This window comes from Grampus griseus (genome assembly GCF_964374135.1).
Source record: "Grampus griseus genome assembly, chromosome: X".
In the NCBI taxonomy this organism is placed as follows: Eukaryota; Metazoa; Chordata; class Mammalia; order Artiodactyla; family Delphinidae; genus Grampus; species Grampus griseus.
The window spans coordinates 96,441,939-96,466,399 of record NC_138999.1 but is presented as its reverse complement, the minus strand read 5'-3'; the positions used below and the strand labels follow the sequence as shown (position 1 = coordinate 96,466,399).

Sequence of the window (24,461 nt, the reverse complement as noted above, 5' to 3'; positions counted from 1 at the left end):
ATTTATTATTTCTAAATTAATGAAATTATTGGATTGATAAGATTTATACAAATGAAAAGCATAATACTACAAACACACCACTACGCAGGATGGTCTAAAGTGCCTTTTGAAACAAGATATTATGGTGTCTTGATCTTGCTGAATGAGAAATGAAGAAAAAATCAGCGACAGTGTAATCTGTCTTGGCCTGACCATTCTAGAGAACTGTGTTCATTTCTGAGCAGCAAACTTTAAGAAAAACAAAGCACAGTATAACTAGAATCAGACCACTAGGATGCTTGTAATTCTAGAGAAGGGGAGATTCCTGGGGGCAGAGAGAAACCTGAGAGCTGAAATCAAACACGTGAAGGATTGTTATATAGAAGAAAGGAGAGCTTTGCTCAATACTGCTCTAGAGAGCAGATCTAGGGCCATGGAATAGAAGCTGTAGGTGGGTGATTTCAGCGGGACATAAACCAGCGTTTGCTGAATGTCAGCACTCACCATGAAGGTGAGAAAGTGGTGAGTTTCTCATCAGTGGAGGTGCTCATTAAGTGAACAATCACTTAACAAGGATATTGTCAAGGGGGTTTTTTCACAGGACAGGGGATTATTCTAGATGACCTTTGAGGTCCCTTGCAGGAGGCTCAAGATCTGGACCTTTCTGGGAAAGATTAGTGTTACTACATTAAAATTAGGAAGTTCTAAAAGTGGTATTCTTAAAGGAGTCAAAATGCTCTCGAAATCAACACACACACACACACACACACACGTACCTACACATAATCTTCCTCCGAGCAGCCCACCCCTGTGGCTATGTGCATGAAGTTTCCACTTTAGTCACTCATTGGATTGGGCATTCAAGGTTCTTGTTCAAATGGAATTTTTTACTAGATGAGGTATGGCTTTAAGCAACCTAGCTGTTATCATCGTCTTCTATCACAGTGCCTGGTACATATTCATTGAATGTTTATTATCCACTTGAGATTGTACAAGTTTATCAAATTAAACTGACTTTCCTTAAAGGACTCTGAAGAGATGGACAAGTAGACAGATAAGCTTGGATAAGGGCAAGACGTCACAAGGGTTTCACCATTCAAACTCAATCCTCATGGCACAGAGGGCAAGCCACACACAGATCCCATGTCCATTTTTTTAGTTACATGGGAAGCCAGGCTTTCCTTCTCACAGACAAAGTCCTGAGCTGGGCAACGATCTGGGCTGGGATTTGGTGAGAATACTTTGCATCCTGGACTTCTGCCCGGCCCATTGATGTAGCTCTTTAAATCGCATCATTTAAAACCACAAATGTCACAGATCCCATTAGACAAACTCCTCTGGCTAGCAGCACAGAAAGGAAGGAACACGATAAGCCCCCTGAGGCAGCCTGATTGACCATTCCTAATCTCTCATGCTTGGGGGACTACACTGCGAGTAGGGTTCACTCGTAGAATGGCACGAAGTGCTGGCTGGTTTCATTTCATTCAGTTAAGCATACACCTCAAGGCCAGTGCATAATGATGGGAAAGCCAGCCTCACCTCCTGGCTTAGGTTAATGGCAGATGAGTGCAGTCTGCCAAGTAGAAAGGTAAAGGCTGATGGAGGGGAAACTTCCCTATAATCCATCTTCAAGAGATGCCAGAAATTCCATCATTAGTTACTTATTCCCAGAATAATGACAGAGTAGGACTAATAGCAAGCATATGGAGAAAGAATTAGCCTCAGAGCTTGCAGCAAGGCTAAAGCCGTAAGTGAGGGTCAAATGGCGCCAGCTTTGGGGATTGGCAGAGGGCAGGAAACTAGGCAAAGTCGTTAGACATTTAAAGAAGCCTGCATGTAGACAAACTGTATAGGGAACCCATTTTTACATCACTCTCAGCGTGTAGTGTAGAGGTGGGCATGAAAACATAAAAGGCCTCTCCTTTCCCCTCCATCACATCTTTCATGTCCTACTAAACATACATCTCTTTACTCCCAAGGCCACAGCAACTTTCCTAATCAAGGAATCCACATTAAGGTGCTATTAGCTATTGGCCACATGATATATTTTTCCTTCCAGGGGTAGTTTTAGAGATGTAGTGCCTTAAAGCAAAGGAGTGACTCTCTAATAGTACATCTCAGGCAAACTTCTGGAGGAAAGATTTTTCTTCTCTACAGAGGAATACCATGAGGCTTCTCATAACACAGCCCGCTGGACACGCAATGGACCAGATTAATTTCAAATGCAAGAGGTGAAAAGTGACACTAGACTCTGAATTGACTATATATCATCCAATCATACTTACTTCAAGTCACAAATTTACAGTGATTTTACTGTCCTCTCTCTTTGCTACTGTAACCCACACATCTGGCATAGAGTGAGAGTTCAATGAATGGTACTTTTTGTTGCTTTCATTATTATTACTATTAGAAGCAGTAGTAGTATTAGTGCTGCCCCAGTACCTGGCACAGTGCCCAGGACATATTAATTATTCAGAACTGTAATAATTATTTTATTGCACTGGCTCCTGGCATAGTGCCTGGCACACAATAGGGCACCGACTGAGTTAGTTCCCTTTGTTCTCACCTTTCCCTGGGATACATTTGTCTCTGGTTTCCCCCCAAGCCGCACCTTGCTAAAGTGGGCACAGACCTTCCTGTAGCAATAATGCTTAGCCCAGCACCACAAGTGACACCATATGAGAAGACATCTAGCCTTCTCTTCCATGTTAGCCCCTTAAGTGGCAAATGGGCAACAGGTGCCTAAGGTCATTTTTTTTTATATGGGGAAAGTGAGGTTTTGAGCTATTGCCTTATAATTTTAGTTTACCTCTAGTCCCTGTATCCTATTATAGCCTTAAAAATATGCCCCCACCACTATCTCCCAACTAGGCTATGATCAATCTCACCACCTTTGTTCGTGTGGTACCTGAACTACCCTCATATTTTTACACGAAATTCATCCTCCAAGGACTGGGTAACAGCTACCTTCTCCATGAAACCTTCTCTGAGACTTCCAGCCTCACAGAGCCCTTTCTGAAATTCCAAAGCATCAAATCAGTAGCACACAATTTAGCCCTTCATTCTGCACCAACCTCCTCAGCTAGATTGTATTTGCTCGTCAAACATCCATCTGTTGAGCACCCGTCATGTTCCAGAGCCTGTGTAAGTGCTAGGAAGGCAGGAATCAAGGTACTCCTACCCGAATGGCAGGAAGACAAACACGCAGTTGAGTGACATTGGAGAAACGTGATCTGAGTGCCAGTGGGGAACTCAGAGGGAGATTGGCTAACTTTCTGAGGGTCTTGGGGGAAGGCTTCACGGAGAAGGGGACCTATGAGCAAGGTGCTGAAGTAGAGAGAAGTTAGTTAAGTGGAGAAGGTGGGATGAAGCCACATGCAAACGCATGGTCATGAAAGGGCAACTCAGAGAACATGACTCAGTACGGCTAGAACTTGGGGAGAGATGGAGAGAGATGAGAGAATATCATGGAAGGTTTACTCATTCATTCATCAAATATGTATCCAGGGTGTGGAAAACAGGACAGATGCAACTGCACTTGAGCTTTAAAGCAAATTGGGCTGAACAGACGATTACCCAGGAAGACAAAGAAATATGTCTATGTAACTAGAAATTCTGATTAGCATCAAGAAGGAAGAGAAAAGGCTCCAATGGAGAGAAGAATATGAAGGAACTACTTTATAATACAGGGTAGTTAATTAGGGCTTCTCTGAAGAGGTGGCATTTTGTTGAGGCTTGAAAGATGAAAAGAGCTGGAGAAGAGTATTCCAGGAGGTGATCCAAGGTCTTGAGGTGGGAGAAAGCTTGACATATTGGAAGAACCAAAAGAAGCTCCACAGGGCTAAAGAATAGTGGATAAGGGTGTAAGAGTGGCTTAAGATGACATTGGAGAGGCAAGCACAAGCCAAGACCTAGTAGAGCTCAGAAAGGAGTGTTGATTTCATCACAAGAGCAGCAGGATACTAACCAAGGAGAGTGAAACGGGATCAGATTTGTGGTTCACAGGATAACTTGGGGGTGGTGTGGAAGACGATCTGGACAGGGAGAGAATGGAGTCAGGATAACTAATTATAAGGAGGTGGAATGGTCCAGGTGAGAGAGAATGAAGGCAGGGACCTTTTCTTTCTTCTGTTCCAAAAGTGACTAGCTCAGTGCTAGGCACATGGAAGGCTTCCACTGTGTTCATATTGATTAATTAAATAAATATAAACTGAATTGGGTTGTTGAGTCTCTTTTCAGGAGGTCACACTGTCCCTTCTTTCTCCTCCCTTTTTTCTTTATAACGGAGACAAGGAGGCATTCTACAATTAGTATCATTAAAGTAATTTGCTGTTTAGTGACAAATGCTTCCTCTAAACGCCACTTTCCTTTAGTCATTGCTGAGTTACTTCAAAGTAGCACAAGAAAATATCAGTGCTTCTCAAGACAGCCAAGCAGCACTCTGCTCTCCTGAGAGTTGGATGTAGAGAGAAATTTGTCATTTGGGCCTGTTCAGGGCAAGAGGCAACACTAACCTTCAAATACCAACTTCCCAGAAGATCACAAGCACATGAATTGCAAATGCCACTTGGTATAATATATGCCTCTCACTCTGCCTAAGCAGAGATATAATTACCTGGAAGAGTAAGGCAAATGTTTGTGGAAGCTGCATGTCTTCATCTGCTCTTATATCCAGAAGATGAGACAAGAGGCCATTTATCACATTTCCATCTCTTTTTGCTGGCAAAACAGTTCGGTAATGAAAGACACTTAAATGGGTTCATCCAAACTCAGCCTCCAGAGGGTTCTGGAGGTCCCAAGGATGGTAGGGAAAGGAGAGTCAATCACCTAATGGGTCTGAGCCGCATCTTCTCCCATGGGGAGGGTAACCATTCCCATCTTATAGGGCTAGTAAGAGGAGTCAATGAGGAATGTGCATGAATTTAATCTGCAACCTGCAAGGCAAGAGCTCTATACTGTGATTCATCCTATGCAATTAATGGCAAAGTCTGTCTTTTATTCTTGGTCTCCCAGAGAAAGTTAAACATATTGTAGGAACTCAATAATAGGTTTTGCTTTGAAATCACTTCTGTTAAAATCTGGCTTTAGATGTGGTACATGTAAAACAGGCCGTTCACTTCTCATAATTGAATCAGACAGATTCTCATATCTGTCAGCTGCCTGGTTTAGAATCATGGAGGAGCAAAATCATGAGTGAGCAGAGGGGGTAGTGGCTTAATCTGTTGGAGTCAATACCCCTTCCCCAGTGAGCAGCAATAAGAAGAATGTTTCAGTTAGCACTACAACAGTGTTTCAGTCCAGGATCTGCATCTGGGGCAGCTGCAAATGTAATTCTACAAACTAGCACAGGCCCACAGGCCCGGGGTCCAAAGGAAACTGGCCAAAGATGAGGTCCAACTTTGCATCACCAGTCAGAAGTATTATCACGAGTATTTCCAGACAGCAGAAGGGAAGGAAGAAACTAACTTGTGCCATGTCTCAGGAGGTTTCCTCTGGGCCAGTTGCTTTAATCAGTCATTGTCTCATTTAACTCCCACAGTAGCCTTGAGATGGGAATTAGTGTTTAGTGTGGAGCCTGGCACAATTAGTATTATTAATATCGATAAGCTTAATAATAATAAACTGAAACACCATGAGCTTGAGTAACTTACCTAAGGTCGCAGACCTGGAAAAGCCAGGATTTGAACCCATGTCTTTCTGACCCAGAAGCCAGGGCTTTTTCTGCTATGCTCCTTTGTAAGAGGAGAAAGATTGTGGCTTTAAAACAGGTGAGGATTTTCCAAGTCATTAGCAAGGCTGCCTCCATAACTGGCCACTTGAGACCTGCAGGTATCTAAGAATATCTTTGGTCTCCCTCTCTCTCCTCATTCAGGTTTCTAAATTGCTATGAACCATGGCCCAGCTGTACTACAAAAGGGTCAACTACTCACCCTACAGAGACCGAATCCCCCTGCAAATTGTGAGGGCTGAGACGGAGCTCTCTGCAGAGGAGAAGGCCTTCCTCAGTGCCGTGGAGAAGGGGGACTACGCCACTGTGAAGCAGGCCCTCCAGGAGGCCGAGATCTACTACAATGTCAACATCAACTGCATGGACCCACTGGGCCGGAGCGCCCTGCTCATTGCCATTGAGAATGAGAACCTGGAGATCATGGAGCTACTGCTGAACCACAGCGTGTACGTCGGTGACGCATTGCTCTACGCCATCCGCAAGGAAGTGGTGGGCGCTGTGGAGCTTCTGCTCAGCTACAGGCGGCCCAGTGGAGAGAAGCAGGTAAGAAGCCCCTACAGCCGGGGAGGTAGCCAGGGACAACAGAGCACCGCAGGGTCAGAAGCCTTGAAACTAAGGAAGGTTATAGGCGGGCTGCAGTTGAGAAGCCCTATCATGGCAGCCCTCTGCTCTCAAGAATAGCATCAGTGATCTCAGGTGGGATCTTAGAACTACCCCGCATGGCCCACACTGAGTTTTACTCATTTGCTTTTTCCTTATTAGTACTTGCCCATATACCTTCAACACTCGACCTAAAAGCGTCTTCTCTGTTTCCAGAACAGTCAAGCTCCTTCTACCCTCCCTACCCCCTGCTCCACATCTTCATTTCCTTCCTCACTGAAAGGGGGGACAAGGAGAAACCAAACACAGACCTGAGCTTTCCCCTGCTCACCCACTCTCTCCTGAAGAAGGACAGGAGGCCTTTCAACTCGAGTGCCATGGCACAGATGCAAATGGATACAGGGGCCTACACACCTCTCCAGTTCCACTCATGTGAATGCATTCCACCCCCAGACGTTCAGGGGTTTGCCTCTGTGATTCTCCTGTCCTCTGAGGCACCTAGGTTTAACACTCTGGAGTCATCTCCGAGTCCTTCCTCTGCCCTGTCTCCATGCTCCATCCCCAAGCCCTGCGAGTTCTTCCTTCCCAATATCTTGTATTGATACATACATTCTTTCCTCTCTAGCCCAGCTCCCCAGTGACTCCAATGTCTCTTCATTAGAAGAGAAACCAGCCCATGAAGCCTAGCACTCAATACCCTTCATTAATGGTCTTTTCTAGTCCTGTCTCCCCCTTAGTCCCTTCTAAACCCCTCAAGTTAGACGGGTCTCCACTGTCTCTCTTCCTTTGGAGCACAGTAGGCGCATGTAGTAGGAACAAAGAAAATACAGCCATCAAACATGGAATACCACGATACATTAAAAAGTAGAAATAGTACAAACCAAAACCAAAATTGCAAAGTGCTTAAAAAATACCGATAATGAAAACACTCAACATCAAATCGTATGGGACATGACCAAAGCTGGGTTTAAAGGGAATTAATAGCTTTAATACTTGCCTAGTTAAACAAGAAGGAATGAAAATAAGCTAGCTGATAACTCGCAGACTAGGAATTGGAATTGATAGAGCAGAAAGCAAGGTACTAGATTAAAAGTTCCTTGGGTAAAGGGCCTGAGTCAACATTTAACACAGTGCCAAGAGAGAAGAGACCTTATCTCTCTTCTTCACTGCTGTATCCCAGCACTGGGAAAGTGCCTGCAATATCAAAGGCACTCAGTAAATATTTATTTTATGAATGAATAGTATGCATCCGCACTGTGCTAAGCATTTTACACGATTTAATCCTCTCAGCTACTCTGTTAGGCAGGCACTGTTATTACTGTCCCCATGATACTGATGAGACAAATTGAGCCACTGGATGGTTAAGTCAGTTGTTCAAGGTCACAATAAATGTCAGAGCCAGAGTTCAAACCCAGGCAGCCTAGCTCCTAACCCCACCCGCTTAACCACTAGGCTATCCTGCTCTCCTGGAAGTCTGAGTTAAGTCTGAGAACTCCCAGCACAGGAGTTCCGAGACAGGATAGATGAGTGGAGGATGGATGACCTCTCTGGAAAGGACATGCCTATAGGATTTGGATATATAGCTAAGCAGAGAGGTGTAAGCATGTTCCCTACCTAGTCCACGTCTCCATCCCCATCACAACTGATTTGTTCTGGGCCCCTTTTCCCTAGAGCCCTGCTAAGTGTCTGAGTGATTTCATGTGCTAATCTGAACTAAGGCTTACCCAGCTACTCTGCTCCATGATCTTGTCCACCTCAGATTATGTAGCCATTGGCTCTGCCCTTCACTTGACATCAATCACACACTAATACACACTACTGGTCAGCCTTACTTGTATAAATGTTTAGTCTCTGTAACTAGATTGTTTCTTAAATGTGACGCATACTCTAATGGCCAACTGTTTCCATGCATCCCCCATCAGCACCTGACCCAGCACCTAGTATATAATGGGTGATAAATTCTTGCTGATGAACAAAAAGGAGTCAAGTGTATCTCCCAGAAAAGCACATAGCTAGCTGCTTGAACAAGACATCCTGGACTTTCACATTCAATCGCATTTAGCTTCATAACTGTTTTGAAAGAGGGGAGAGCACAGAGGAAATTTGCAAAGAGGGGACTAGCAATGGCAGCCCTATCTGAGCTTTGAAAGGAGGCCAAGTCCTTATTTGATGGCCAACCCTTTCTCCCATCTTTCCCCATTGCTCTGGCAAACCCTGAGGAAGAAAGGCGCCAGGTAAAGTCACTCGAAAGTACAATCTAAGGCATGACCTCCCCTGGATAGAAGCAGTGCTTACCTCACAGAAATGAAGCATCACTGGTAGAATGTCAGGCAGATGAAACCTGGGTGAAGCTACTGGGGACAGGCTGTTTTGCACCAAGGGCCTTTCAGACTCACTGCCTCCTTTGTCCACCGTACATCATACTGAAGTCTCTTCAGCAGCCTTCTCCTCCCTTTCTCCTCTCTCCTCTCTCCTCAACTCCACCACCGGCCGCTACTAAATTGCATTTTCTTCCATTGCTCTGACAATTGCTGTGGTAAGTCATATATCAGTAACTATAACAACAGGCTGCCACAGTGCTGGAGCCCTGCCTCTCTGGGAGATAGAAACAAGATTTGTTTACCTGGGAGCAGTCAGGGATGTGAGCAAACACAGGACTCCTGAAGGACCTTGGGTCCAGCTGGGCAGGCTACTCCCAGGAAGGCACTCTTCACACACACAGAATCCAAACACCTGTCCCTTTTCATGGAGGCCCTCCCCCAGCTCGCCAAAGGATCGGGCACAGCTGACCTCCATCAATCTTGGGTGGATAAACTAGTCCCCTCTTTGGCTTTATTGAGCAAGGAGTTTGGCTTCAGGTTGGCAGTAAGACCCCCTCTGCCGTACCCTTACCCCAGCCCATCATGCTTTTCTTCCTCTTCTAGCCTATCAAAACTGCTCTCAGATAAAGACTAGAGGCTGGGTGTACATGGCTGACCCTGGCTTCAAGTATCATCACTCACATGGACACCTGCATTTTTAATAGGTACCAAATCTTAAAGTAAAAAGGGTGATGCTCTATCAGATAGAATTTCCTGCACCAGACAACAAGTAGAAGACTCCGTGCGTGTGTGCACATGTGTGTTATTCTGTGGTCTTCTTGCTACTCCAGAAAACCGACCCTCTTGGAAGCACCCACTCCCTAACCACTACAGCCTATTTCCTTAGGGTTAGATGTTGGCCACCTGTGGGATTTGTGATTCCTTGGGGAAAACACTCAAATAGTTCTCATTATTCTCTGTAGTCTCTCAAAAAATTTTGGACTACAGAAGGTTTAATACCAGCCTATTGCTTGTCCATGAAACCTACCGCCTTTGGCCCATTGACTCTTGGAAGCACTAGAGGAGCATCGTCAGCAGGGGGCGCAAATCCAGCTCCAATCCAGAGAGGAGTCTTGTGTCTGTCTATGGTCAAAACCAGCTCAAAGATGAAGCTTTGTGCATATGGAGAACTTGTCAAAATACAGATTCCTGAGCCCCAATCCATACCTACAGAATTAGAATCTTGGGGTTTGGGCCTGGAATCAGCATGTTAATAAGCCCACCCCCAACCCGTTTCTAGGTAAGAGGTCTATGTGACTCTCTGTATTCATTTCCTAGGGCTGCCATAACAAAGTACGGCGAACGGGGTGGCTTAAAAGAAATGTATTCTCACAGTTCAAGAGGCCAGAAGTCCGAAATGCAGGTGTTGACGGGCCTGGTTCCTTCTGGAGGCTCTAAGAATCTGTTCCATGCCGTGGCTTGTAGCTGCGTCACTTCATTCTCTGCCTCCGTCATTATATGGGGTTCTCCTCTGTGCCTTTCATCTGTGTGGTTGTGTCCAAATCTCCCTCTCCTATCTCTTATAAAGACACGAGCTGTTTGATTTAGGGCCCACCCTAATCCAGGACTAACTCATTTCAACTTGATTACATCTGCAAAGACCCTTTTTCCATATAAGGTCACATTCACAGGTACCAGGTGTCAAGACTTGAACATATCTTTTGTGGGGATACAGTTCAACCCACTACACTCTCGATGAGAAATACTAGCCTAGACAAGTAGTTTTCAAACATTTTCAGTAGCGGAGTCTTTCATTCAATGAAATCCTACGGAGACGTAAGACAAACAGACCCAAGCAGAGCTGCCCTAGTTTAAGTGCAGGTCAGGGCCAAAAGCCCCACTTCTTCTCACACACACACACACACACACACACACACACACACCCATAACTCCTTGGCCCTGAGAAGAAAGCATAACTGGAAAACCACTGGTCTAGAAGACAGAATGACAGACTCTAATTTGGAGTTTGAGGTGCTAGCCAGTTTGTAGCTAACAGGGTGACCTTGGGCAAGTCATAAGGTCTTTTACAAGTGTCCAGTTATAGCATCACCCTACAACTCAATTTCCTCATCTATAAAACGAAGCTCACAATGCCCACCCCTACCTAACATAGAGGGCTGTTGTGAGGAAGAAGTAAGATAAAGATATAGTAAAGTCTTCTGCAACAGAAGTTAATGCTAGACAGAGTTCAATGACTATTATCTTCAGCTCCACTCCATCAGTTTGACTTAGCCTGTCATATTGTGTGGAGAGACCAGCTGGTAAGTGGTGCTCACCACAAGGCACCGCCAGTACGGTGACGGGGAGAGCCTCTTCTCCTGCCATGACCCCACATTCATCCCTCCTTGTTCACTGGAGTCTAAGGATTTGAGCAACAGGGAGGTAGAGCTGCTGGCCTCTGCATCAACAGCCCACCCAAGGAATTTTCTTTCTTGGTCACTTGCGTCAATGCAGGGAGGTGGCAAGAGGCTAAGCCAACCTTCTCCCCATGGCCCGCCCCTCTGGGCTCTGCCGTAATTACTCATTTGTCTGTGGCAGATGGCTCCAAATTAAAATTGGTCTAACAGATGAGCTAGCGAGATTAAGTCTCAACAACACCGATAAGTGTTTGTGTTGAGATTGCAGAAAATCAGCAACAAAGCACTCCACTTACCCCTTCCCCTATCTGATCCTTGGTCCCAGGGAGAGATGGCACAGTGTAGAGGGGACACTGAGGGCCTAGGAAAAGGTGACTGGTGCAAAAAATGGGGCCTACAGTGTCTAGCCTATAAATCTCAAGTACTCAGCAAGAGAGCAGAAAGTAAGGAACAGAACTGCACAAGTCACTCTATTTACAGGCAGCCTGGAGTAGTAGAAAGAACAGAGACTTTGGAGTCTTAGCAGTTTTAGTAGATGTGCTTCCTTGCACAAGCCACTTAATCTCTCCAAACCTCAGTTTCTTCATCTGTAAATGTCAACAATAATGGAGCCTACCTCATAGAGTTCTAGTGAAAATTAAATGAAATAATCCATGTATATTACTTAGAACGGGTGCCTGACATAGTGAATACTCAATACATGGGAGGCAGTACTGTTCCTGTTCCTACTAGTTGAAGCCATGCTGAGAACTCCTGCTGGCTAATCTCATTTATTCATTTTTAAATATGTATTAAGCACCCACTAGCACATAGTGGCTAAGAGTTCAGACTGCATGACCTTAGGAAAGTTGTTTGCCCTGATTGAGCATCAGTTTCCTTATCTGTATAATGGGGTTAATATTACCCACATCATAAGTGGTTGCGAGGTTTAAATGAGAATTATTTTTTAACATTTGGTATAATTTGTGGCACATAGCATTCAATAATGATACTCATATCATTAGAATTAATACAAAATATTATTAAGTCTTTGTTACCTGAATTGCCCAATATAACAATAGGTATTTATCGCTATAGTAATCTGAGTCACAGCTTTGATTCTATGAGTTTCGTTCCAAAGTCAAAGTTCTAGGCCAAAAACATGGGTTGTGTCAATCAAGTCAAGAAAATAAATCAGCCACTTCATTGGAAGAAAATGTCAGAATGACCGCACGGCATCATATTGGCCAAACTGATAAAGTGAATTCTCTCCTCTCCTGTACCTGGGCTGACTTTTTGTAGACATGGGCTGCTTCACTCACAGAGCAGAATCATAGGGTCTAGAGATCATTTGGTCTGAAATGACATGTCCAGGGTCGCTCACCTGAGCTCGAACTGGCACAAATGCTTCCTGTCTCCCGAGCCACTATTTCTACCACCCCACACTGCCTCTGAGGAATCATCAGAAGCAGTAACACTTACAACAAAGCTGAAAATCAACAAAGCAACTACAAGTAGTGTCTATCTAAAACAACTCATTCATAACAAAGTTCCAGCAAATGATTCATTCTGTTCGGTTCTCTAAGTATGTGTGAGTACTAATCATATATATGCCTCGTGATAAAAATGAAAGATACAGTGAGTGTGCTCAAGACATTGATAGTCTCATGGGGAGAAAAGACATGCACAGGCTGTCCAACCAGTCCGCCCCCTCAGTGGGCCTGGCCTCCTGTGCTCCCAAGGGACACAAAAAACCTAAGCTAGTGATGCTTACCTTTCAGAAAGAAAAATATAATTATTTAAACTTGGTCCCAAGTAGACCAAGGGAGCTAGCTGCATAATACTTCACAAGGAGGAGACTATGAAATAATCTCAAAAGCAGGTCACTAAATAAAAACACATGAGGTTTTTTAGCCATGACTGACCCCCCCCTCCCCCTTCAGGGTTCCCACCAGCACAGGGCTTCCTTTCTGTAGCCTCATGCTTATGGTTGTATACGGCCCTGACCCACATACACATGTCCAGTTAGGGAGTTTCCTGTTCTCCTCTCCTCTGGGTAGGTGGATCACAGCTGTGTATAACAGACCCCCTCCTCCTTCACCTCACATGCGCAGTTATATAGAGGACAGCCATCTTCTGTCTCCTTTTCACCCCAGGCTGCTCATCATACTGGTTTTTTTCAACTTATGGTTCTTGTTGCAAACTCCGTTCAAGTGTGAAATATCAGTGCAAAACTCAGCACTCTCCTCCCATCTCTCCTTCCAGCTGTCCTACCCCAGAGCACCAAATGTTGCCTTGTACTGATTCCTTTCCATATGCCAACAACAAACATGGGACAGAAATAGAACGGTGCAAGGAAATATGTGTTACATTATCCAAAACGTGTGATGTGGACAATATAGAAGGCCACTCTGGTTACAAGTAGACAAAGAGCTTTCAGGGGAGGAATATTTGAGAAAAGAAATAAACTTTGAGCTGGAAAGGAAGAAAGAAGGGGACGGGACATTTGTCAGATGGAAGTGAATGAGCAATGACATGGGTAGTGGGAATGGTGGTGGCCTGTTCACAGTAGGTGCTGGAGTGAAGGGCTGGTGATGAAAGCAATGCCTGGGACTCTTGTTACCCTCATGAGGTTAACCTCATGGAGGAAGGCCCCAGATACCTGACTCAGAGTCAGGACACTGGGTGAGGTGGGCCCTGAGTCTTATCAGAAACAGTAGTTCTTGGGCTCCTGTGCTCATCTGCCCTCCCTCTTTATCCTCTGATCCCAGCTGTAGTAAAGGAGAATGAGTGTATGGCCACTGGCTGAGCAGCTCCTTAGGTGGGACCTTGGTGAACACTCTCCACTATCCCAGCTGGTTGCTACTGGTCCTCTGATTGGCAGTTGGGACAGAGAGGAGTGATGTGGGATGAAAGAAAGAAGCTGGACCCACTGATCACCCAGGGGCCTTTTGGACAGGTCTGCCCCTCAAAAAATATTTGTGAGGAGCTGACCATATTGATCTTTGACTCTCTCTCCTTTTATCTATCTTCTTCCCCAAATGGTACTCTCTCTCTCCTCTCTTCCAACACCTCCCCATACTCACGGGTACAATGTCTGTGTCCCATTTTAATCTCATTGGTTGACAACTCTCTTGGATTCCAGGATATCAAGGCTACCTGATTCCTCCTCCCTCTCTGACCACTGCCTCTTAGTCTCTTTTGTAAAATCCTTATCTTTTCTCTTGCTTCAATATCCATGCTGTCCAGAGTTCTGTGACTTTTCCTTTTCTAGCCCAATATCTATCAGAAGATCCATAATTTATTTTCAAAATTTCAGAATACATTTTAAATGTACCTCAAACATTGAAATTCCCTGTGTCAAACACTAACAAACACTAATTTAGCACTTACTAGGTGCCAGGCACCAGTACATAAACCTACATTAATTTATTCAATATTCACAACCATCCTGTGATGCAGGACATTACATTGGCCAAACAGTTCATTCGGGTTTTTCTGTACCATCTTATGGACAAACTTGAATGAAAATTTTGGCCAACCCAATACTATTATCCATTCTTACAAATGGGGACATCAAGGCACAAAGAGGTTAAATGATTTCCCCAAGCTCATACAGCTAGTAAGTGGACAAACTGGGATTCAAACCTAGGCAGTCTGGCAGCAGAGTCTGTGTTGTTAATCCTCGTGCCAGCCTCGTTTTGCCCTCCAAATCCTCTTCCTCATCCGGTGTATCCTTTCTCAGGTGATAGCACCTTTACCCTTCCATTTATCCTTTCAATTATGTAGATTTGAAACCTTACAGATGTCTTCATCTTCACTCTCTCCTTCAGCCACCCACACCCAGTTGGATACCAACTCCCTTTGAATAACTTAATTGAAGTGAAGAGGCAAACATACAATGAGTCCAAGTGTAATGCTGTGAGCGATAAGAAAGTGCTGTATATGTGGGAGCATAGGTATCTGATCACGTCACTCAAACGACCACAGTTGCTCCTTATTTCCTGTAGAATAGAGTTCAAAATACAGGCACAGGGTTGATAGTTTGAGGAAAGAGGGTTGGTTAATGACCCCTCAAACCATGCTGAATTGTCACTGATAAATCAAGCCTAGGATTGGAAGGATAGTGAAGCCACCAGACAAGACAGGATGAAAGAAGTGGCTTTTTGTATCTGCAGAAAGTCTATGGAGTCAGAAGGAAAGCCACCTTAGTGAGGGCCATCCCAGATTCAGGGACCTACCGATAAATGCACACTTTGTTACCTCTGGCAGGATTAAGTGACCCCACTCCAGCAGCCAGTCTATTCTAAGAAGTATGTCAGCCCTCTGAAGTCCTCGGTAGAGGGAAGGTAATCAGCACATGATTACCAGGGGCTTGAATGAGGCAAATTTTCCTGGTTCACCTTGCTATCAAGTGGATTGCTATTGTCTGTCCATTAGTAAAGGAGGGCTGCGAGCCAGATATTAAAAAGGCATTGAAAGAACCTTCCAAAGAAATCCAAATCAGAGAAGGAAATGAAGCCGGTCCCATGACGAATCTCTCGTGAGTCTGCCACCTTTGCCTCCTCCCCAAGAGAAGGGGAGTGATGACCCATAAAAAATACCTCTAAAGCTGGAGAGTGTCATTTCCAAATACCCCTCTGCTCTTCAAGGGCAACCTGAAGTGATTTGATGTTTGGGACATCATCAGCTCCATTATCTGTATCAGAATAGTGGATAGAACTTTGGGGCTAAAAATGACCTCTAGAAATCCTCCAATCCATACTGTCGTCATCAAATAGGCAGATAGTTGTCTCCCCACGTTCTAGTGGGCCTGCAGCGGGAAGGCTTCTATCCCCACTGAGACACCTGGTGTCTAAGACAGTTTGGGCTTTGTCTACCCAACCAAAACGAATATTTGTCATATTTACTTTCTCCCCTCCCTTATTTCTTAACTCTTAAACTGAGGTATGAAATTATTCAAGTATCAGGGTCCAAGGTCACCACCACCCTGCTCCACATCCATTTGTTTATTTTGGAGTTTTTTCTATAAAAGTAATACTATAAGAATTAAAAGAGTATAAAAGCATGTGAAGAAAAACATCCCATTTCCACTCTCACAAGTCATCACTATTAATGATATAGGTACGCCCTCCTAGGTATTTTCTATGCATATTCAAGCAGAAACAAATATACACAAACACGCACACACGGACATCTCTTCACAGATGTTCTGCAACTTGTTTTATTTTCCCTAGCAATACATTGTGGACATCGTTCCCTGTGAGGATACTCATATGTATTTTATTCTTTTTAATGACAATACTGTATTATATCATATAAATGTGCCTTATTTATTTAACCCATCCTCTATTAATGAACATTTAAATTGTTTCAAGGATATTTAGGTTTTGGTTTTTGTTTTTCTAAACAATGCTGTGATGAATATCCTTGTATATATGTCTTTGAACACTTGTGTGATTATTATCTGTAAATTCGTAGTAATAAGATTATGGAATCACAGAGTATGTGCATTATTTAATTTTGATATATATTGCCAAACTGTTCTCCTACCAACAGTATGTGAAAGTGCCTGTTTCTCACATCCTTGCAATCACAGACTGCAAAAAAAATCAATTTTAAAACATCTCTGTCAATCTGACAGGTAAAAAATACTATCTCATTATTGTTTTACATTTGAATTTCTTTTATTATAAGTGGTATTTCACATCTTTTCATATGATAAGTAATTTGTTTTATTTTTCTGTGAATCAACTGTTAATTTTTAATTAATTTTTATTGGAGTATAGTTGCTTTACAGTGTTCTGTTAGTTTCTGGTGTATAGCAAAGTGAATCAGCTATAGGTATACATGTATCCCCTCTTTTTTGGATATCCTTCCTATTTAGGTCACCACAGAGCACTGAGTAGAGTTCCCTGTGCTATACAGTAGGTCCTCATTAGTTATCTATTGTATACATAGTGGTGTATATATGTCAATCCCAATCTCCCAATTCATCCCACCACTCACTTCCCCCCTTGGTATCCATACATTTGTTCTCTACATCTGTGTCTCTACTTCTGCTTTGCAAATAAGTTCATCTGTATCATTTTTCTGGATTCCACATATAAGCAATATTATATGATATTTGTTTTCCTCTTTCTGGCTTACTTCACTATGTATGACAGCCACTAGGTCCATCCACGCCTCTGCAAATAGCACAATTTTGTTCCTGTCTATGGCTGAGTAATATTCCATTGAACATATGTACCACATCTTCTTTATCCATTCCTCTGTTGATGGACATTTAGGTTGCTTCCATATCCTGGCTATTGTAAATAGTGCTGCAATGAACATTTGGGGTGCATGTATCTTTTTGAATTATGGTTTTCTCAGGGTATATGCCCAGTAGTGGGATTGCTGGGTCGTATGGTAGTTCTATTTTTAGTTTTTTAAGGAAACCTCCATATTGTTCTCCATAGTGGCTGTATCAATTTACATTCCCACCAACAGGGCAAGAGGGTTCCCTTTTCTCCACACGCTCTCCAGCATTTACTGTTTGTAGAGTTTTTGATGATGGCCATTCTGACTGGTGTGAGATGATACCTCACTGCAGTTTGGATTTGCATTTCTCTAATGATTAGTGATGTTGAGCATCCTTTCATGTGTTTGTTGGCAATCTGTATATCTTCTTTGGAGAAATGTCTATTTAGGTCTTCTGCCCAGTTTTGGATTGGGTTGTTTTTTTAATATTGAGCTGCATGAGCTGCTTGTAAATTTTGGAGATTAATCCTTTGTCAGTTGCCTCATTTGCAAATATTTTCTCCCATTCTGAGGGTTGTCTTTTGGTCTTATTTATGGTTTCCTTTGCTGTGCAAAAGCTTTGAAGTTTCATTAGGTCCCATTTGTTTATTTTTGGTTTTATTTCCATTTCTCTAGGAGGCGAGTCGAAAAGGATCTTGCTGTGATTTATGCCATAGAGTGTTCTGCCTATGTTTTCTGCTAAGAGTTTGATAGTGTCTGGACTCACATTTAGGTCTTTAATCCATTTTGAGTTTATTTTTGTGTATGGTGTTGGGGAGTGTTCTGATTTCATTCTTTTACATGTAGCTGCCCAGTTTTCCCAGCACCACTTATTGAAGAGGCTGTCTTTTCTCCATTGTATCTACTGTTAATTTTTTACCCGTTCTTCTACTAGAATCTCCATCTTTTTCTTACAGTTTGTCTACTCTTTGTATATTAAGGTCATTAGCACTTTGTTCATTCTTTAAAAAGGTTCACCCTGATGTATTAAAAAAAACCAATGATTTACCCTGAGTTTTACAGCAAGTCTGCAGCAAAGAGCAAAGTTCATTTGTATTCTAAATCTTTTAACTTCTCTGCATAAAAGTACAGGGTTGTTTTAAGTGATGCTTTAAATGTCTTAGTGTCTCTCTCTGATGTAAGAGAGCTTGGGTGAAAGAGTATTCATGCTTCGTCATTCTTTTATCTTTAAGTTTCCAGTTTAGTGCTTAAGTATCTTCGTTAGAAGGAAAGAAAGTCTATATGGCTGTTTTAGCTAGAGTTTGCCAATGTGAAGACACATTTGTGTCTAAAAACCAAACCTATTTAGTTTGTAACCAACAGCCCCTGGCTGTTATTATGTGGTCATAATTCACAGCTTTTGCTAGCCAAATAGCCTTCCCTTGGCCTACGGAGCGGGTACGCAGTGGTAAGCCCTGACTTGACCTTGCTGTCATTAGTTTTCTACCTTCCCTGTTGGGAACATGATTTCTTTCTTCCAGTGTTAAAGTCTCCATCATTTTAATAAGAGACTGCTGATTTCTAAATTAGCTGGTTCCCACTTGTAAACCAGGAAGCCCAACAAAGTGGGCTTGCATATTCTGCCGTCATTGCTAAGCTTTTCTGGGTAATAGCTTGTCTGATTAGAATGGAAAGTGTTCTCTGGATCCTGGAACTTACTTGGGAGAAAATGCCATAGGTCTTATTTGGGGGCAGCTACTCGAATGAGCTAAGCTATCTTTAACTGGAGATCGTTCTTTGGCCATTCCCACTACTTTTACATTTAAACTACCTAGGAGGAAGCCTGAATTAATAGATTCAACTAAACAGTTCAGGTGGTAGTATCATTTCCATGCCCCTTGGTCTTCAGGATTGGAGAATTCAATCTAGCAACCAGACCGAAGACTATGGTCTAACGAGAACACTGAGCTAGCACTCTCAATCCTGAGCTGCTTCTTTAGAACCAGATTTAAATATTTCCTGAAAGACCCTTGAGCATCCGTAAGCTGGTCAGAGGAGCAAGGACACATCTGGTACCTAGAGGGAATGAACTGTAAGATAGGAAAGTATTCTTTTAACCGCACCAAGTGGCTTTGTTAGGAAAAAAAAACGGTGTCACAAAGGATTTAAGAGTTAGCATTGGCACACCCTTCTTCTTGCCAAAAGTGGGTACAACATTGATGAAGCGACAGTTGTACTACATCTGCCACTTGACCCAGCCCATCAGCATCTCCTTCTCCTCTCACCTCCCCTCCTTTTCATACTTTTTGGCCACTTTGAGAGTCTTGCTTCTCACTTTCCCAGCACAGGCCAGGGTACAATGGACTTTACCTCCAAGCACATGGCTAGCTACTTCCAGGGTGGTCAAGGTCTCCACCCCATGCTGGCCAAGGGTAGCTTCCATAGGCATGCCTGCCTGGAGCACCATTTGATTTTCCAGGGTGATGCCCTTCAGTGAGCCTCCAAGAGCCTTGATCTGAGTAACTGTCTCCTGGCTAGTCGGCTATAGGGCGTGTAGCTCCTGGACACGAACAAAGAACTGTATGTTGGCTACTGAATCCACTGCAGCCTCCACTGCCGTTGCCGCAAAGACGGAGTCAAGAAATAGGAGGGAGTACATCCTCTTAGCCTGCTGTGTACCACATCGCTACCTAGGAAAGCATTCTCGATAAAGAATTTCATACTAGAGAGAGCAGCCCAAAGGTGCTGAGGAGCGTTTGATGGGGAAGAAGGAAATGTGGCCACCCAATTTCAAAACCATGATTTCAGCAGTGGAGAGAAATGAAAACTGTTTTGAAATTGTTTTAAAACTATAAACCCACATTAAATAGGTGCTGTGCCTGACACATAACTGGTTTAGTAGAGAGGCAAGAATACAGAGCCCCAGTATATACAGAAACCACAGGGGAGTTCACTAATAACTCCACAGGGAGTGAGGCCATTGATGCATTTCTAGAATAAAACCTCTGGAGTTCTGGTAGATATCTGTTTGGCTGTGGTCCACATAATCATAGAATCATCAGGATTAATTGAAACGTAGTGGCAATCTAGTCATTCTTCTGTCACTGCAACCAATCCGAGGTATTAATCTCTAGCCTCTAAAAGAGTTCAACACCCCCATGTTAATTTGATGGAACGGAAGCTTGGCAAGGTATGAAAGAAGTCCCAACACAATTCTGTGCAAGGGTCAGTTGCCCCAAATTCTCAAATGTGTGTCTGGGGCCTCCAGAGAGTCTCGAGTTTATGAATGAACAGTATCATGAGACCACAGATGAAGGAGAGTTTGCTGGAATTAAGCCTCCTCCTTGCATACCAGATCTACTTTGCTGCTCTTTTCTGACAATAGACAAACAATCCCCTGTGTCTGCGAAGCCCTCTAAGAGCTGAGTGCTGTTTCCTCCCCAAGTAGAAATCGGGGGTAGAATAACCAAGCATCTGGGAGCCTTGACCACTACCACTCTTGCAACTTTTCGTCACTCTTTGAGATTCTTAACCCCTATTGACTGAATATGAAGGAGAAAATTAAGCAGTAGTGAATTTAGTTTGGAACTCTGTCCCTTCCAAGGCCTCCTTTCCATTAGCCCTGGCCTGCATTCCTGAAAAGGTGCTACAGAGGAAAAGACTTCCTTGCAGCACTAAGGTATCTGGTTACATGTGTCTTTCAAAGAGAGGGAAATGTTTTGCAAGTGGTTGAAAGGTTTTTTGTTTTTTTTTTTGCGGTACGCGGGTCTCTCACTTCTGCGGCCTCTCCCGATGCGGAGCACAGGCTCCGGACGCGCAGGCTCAGCGGCCATGGCTCACGGGCCCAGCCCCTCCGCGGCACGTGGGATCTTCCCGGACCGGGGCACGAACCCGTATCCCCTGCATCGGCAGGTGGACTGTCAACCACTGCGCCACCAGGGAAGCCCTGAAAGGTCATATTTACGTTGAAAATATCTTTGCCTTTCCAAGTTTCAGATTTGGGGCCTGTTTGACTTCAGGGAAATAAGGACAAGATAGCTGATGTTTTCCTAATTCAGCAGAGAGCAGCACATAGCTTACTGTTCTCAAGGGAAGATAGCAGCCCACACTTAGCATGCAAGCATACTGGGAGAAAAAGAGGCAAGAGGCAGTAGCAGTAGGGTTAGAAACCCAGAGTTGCTCTCCCTTCTCCCATCTCCAGCCAGAGGCAACCAAGCTGCTTCTCCTTTCCTTTAACACTTGGTCTGTTCTGACAAGAACAAAAGGCAATCCGCTCCAGAAGGCACGATTGACAACACAGCTGCCAGTTCAAAGGAATACAATTAAAAGTAATGTGTGAAAGAGGGAGAAATTATGGGGGGGGGGCATTTTTCTTAAGTTTTTCCTCTCGAAATGTAATAGAGGGAAAATATATGAGTAAATGCATTACATTACATGGATATTAGTAAACTTTGTCAAAGACTGTGTTTGGAAAAAAATCTTGCTTGCACTTGATGATGTCCACGTGATAGTCACGGTTTCAATCACAAAATGATTTAAGCTACTTTTCCTGTCAATCAAAAGTTACGTATTCTTTTTTAAATATGCCCCCATTTATTACTATGACCCAGGTATTTAATCCTGGCCGTTGAATACCAAAAAATCAACTTCTCATTATGATGTGTGCTGTCATGGTGCCTGCTTTTCCGCTAAAGAAGAAAGAGTCCTGCTGAGATGTCTGTGCTAGTTCAGCTTAAGCTTCTTGGCATTATCCAGGCTCAAGCTTCTTTTCTCAAAGGCTTCCCAGCTCTAGCCAAGCCCTGCTGCAGAGCAAGGGGCTCCTTGTTGCATGGGTGTTTCTGAGAGAAGCCACTCAGAAATTCCGGGTAGAGAGTTCAAGAAGAAAGAACCTAAATACAAAACTCCCCCAAGGTGCCTCCAGCAGTACCAACCAATAAAACAAGTTTCCCGCCATGAGTGTTCATTGTCGGTTTGTCTCACGTTTTCCCAAAACATCCATAACTCATGGAGTTTCCATTCTGATGATAACCAAGGGAGCTATGTTACTTCCATGAGATGCATGTGCCTTGACCCCTTTTCAGTGGTGCTGAAGATAATAGAATCATAGCACCATGCCATGGAAAGGTCATCTCCATAATGACCTGCCCAGTTTCCTGCCACTGTAGCCCTTCAGTACCACCACCCCCAGATGAAGACCCTTCATTCCCATGGGTGACTCTTCTAGTACAGGCTCTGGGACTAATCCTGTTCCTAGTCACAGAGACTCTCAGAACTGGAGGCCAGCAGCTCAGCACTTCAGTACCCAGTCAGCTAAGCTGCTGGTCCCCTCTGAATCTTGTATTTTTGGTAGCTATGCCTGAGCCCTTGCCTTGCTGCCATGTAACCAAGCCTCTGCTTTACATTCTACTTTAATGGTTCTAAACTGTGGGCAATTTTGCGCCCCAGGAGGACCGTTTGGCAATGTCTAGAGATGTTTCTGGCAACCAGCAAGGCCAGATATGCAAAATTCAACCCTGCAGATAGATGCTTTACCTCTATTTGGAGACTTGCAAAATGGAAGATAGTTGATGACCTTATAATGTTTCCTTTGCTGAAAAGATCAAGGATAGTCATGTAAAGAAAAATTAACTTCCTCCCTCCTCAGTGACTATGCCCACATTTTAAATAGCTGTTGACAATCCCACTACTGGACATATACCCAGAGAAGACCATAATTCAAAAAGACACATGCACCCCATTGTTCACTGCAGCACTATTTACAATAGCCAGGTCATGGAAGCAACCTAAATGCCCATCGACAGACGAATGGATAAAGAAGATGTGGTACAATATATACAATGGAATATTACTCAGCCATAAAAAGGAACGAAATTGGGTCATTTGTAGAGACGTGGATGGACCTAGAGACTGTCATACAGAGTGAAGTAAGTCAGAAAGAAAAAAAAACAAATATTGTATACTAACACATATATGGGAAATCTAGAAAAATGGTACAGATGAACCTGTTTGCAAGGCAGAAATAGAGACACGGATGTAGAGGACAAACGTATGGACACCAAGGGGGGAAAGGGGTGGGTGGGATGAATTGGGAGATTGGGATTGACATATATACACTAACTAATATGTATAAAATAGATAACTAGTGAGAAAAAAAGTCTAACAATTGCTAATTGTGTTTAAAGAATAAAATAAATAAATAAATAAATAAATAGCTGTTGAGCAGTAGGTAGTATTCTACTTCTGGAGGTTGGTGCCAGTTGCCTGGCTTGCCTCGGGTGTGGATAACTGAGAGAAGCAGGAAGATGGGGCTCAATAATTACTTCATGAATGTGACACAGTCTCCTCTCTCAAGCTCGTCCTCCAATCATATAACGCTTCAGTTCGATGCCTGCATATAAACTGAGCAACTTTAAAACAAAGCATCATTTCGCATGTGTATGGAGCATGAAATGAAAATCATGATTGGCAAAGGGAATACTCTTGACATTATTTAACATGAATTCTAGATTTCTGGTCTGGTTTTCTTTATACCTTTCTAAAATGTCTCTCACCTACCACTAGCTGACTTTAGGTCATTTTCTTTATTCACGTTTATCCCACACAGCTTTTGAGAATAATGGTGAAAATTACCCTTTTATAATCCTTTACAGTCTGAGAACCAACTGAGCTTAATTTGTATCACTCAAGCTCTTCTAGGCCTAAACCGGGTCTCCTGGTGATATCTACCAATTTTCAATTTACGGCAATGAACATACTTTTCAATCCTATGGCTATGAACTACTTAAAACAAAAGAGAGGTTCCCGACTCCTCTTTTTGCATGAAATACCCTCTTTGTTAATTCTGATCTTGTGTTGCTGGCAAATGTGCTCCTATCAAGATTGTTACCCACTGGAAAAAGTATACAATAATAGACCTTTATTTGTATTGAATCCTGCGATATATCTGATGTCAATCTGGTTACCCTAGCCCTCACATGGTCCTGTGCCCTGGTTGGATCACCAAGGTTTCTGCACCTGGGTTCTCAGCGCTTTCCAGAAATCTTTATCAAACTTCCACTAGTCAGGTGATAAGCAATGACATGGAAAACTCTAAATCAGCTTGGCAGCATCCTCTTTCCAGTAAAGCAATCTACAAGAGAAATTTAATTTAAAAATTACATGATGACCTATAAAAAAATGAATCAAGAACAATGGCTTTCCTAAACAGCTATATGTTTCAAGCTCCACCAGAGGGCT

The 24,461-nt window shown here is 43.3% G+C and overlaps 1 protein-coding gene across 1 annotated transcript in view; it reads left to right on the top strand.

Annotated features, from left to right (window-relative positions):
• Nucleotides 1-5,872: 5,872 nt before the first annotated feature.
• Nucleotides 5,873-24,461, top strand: part of TRPC5 (transient receptor potential cation channel subfamily C member 5) — a gene marked incomplete at both ends in the record, with an annotated part of 132,928 nt that continues 114,339 nt past the window's right edge. Inside the window, one exon of the mRNA XM_082681725.1 lies at nucleotides 5,873-6,250. Within this exon, the coding sequence (XP_082537851.1) occupies nucleotides 5,873-6,250 (378 nt within the window). The remainder of the gene's footprint in view (nucleotides 6,251-24,461) is intronic.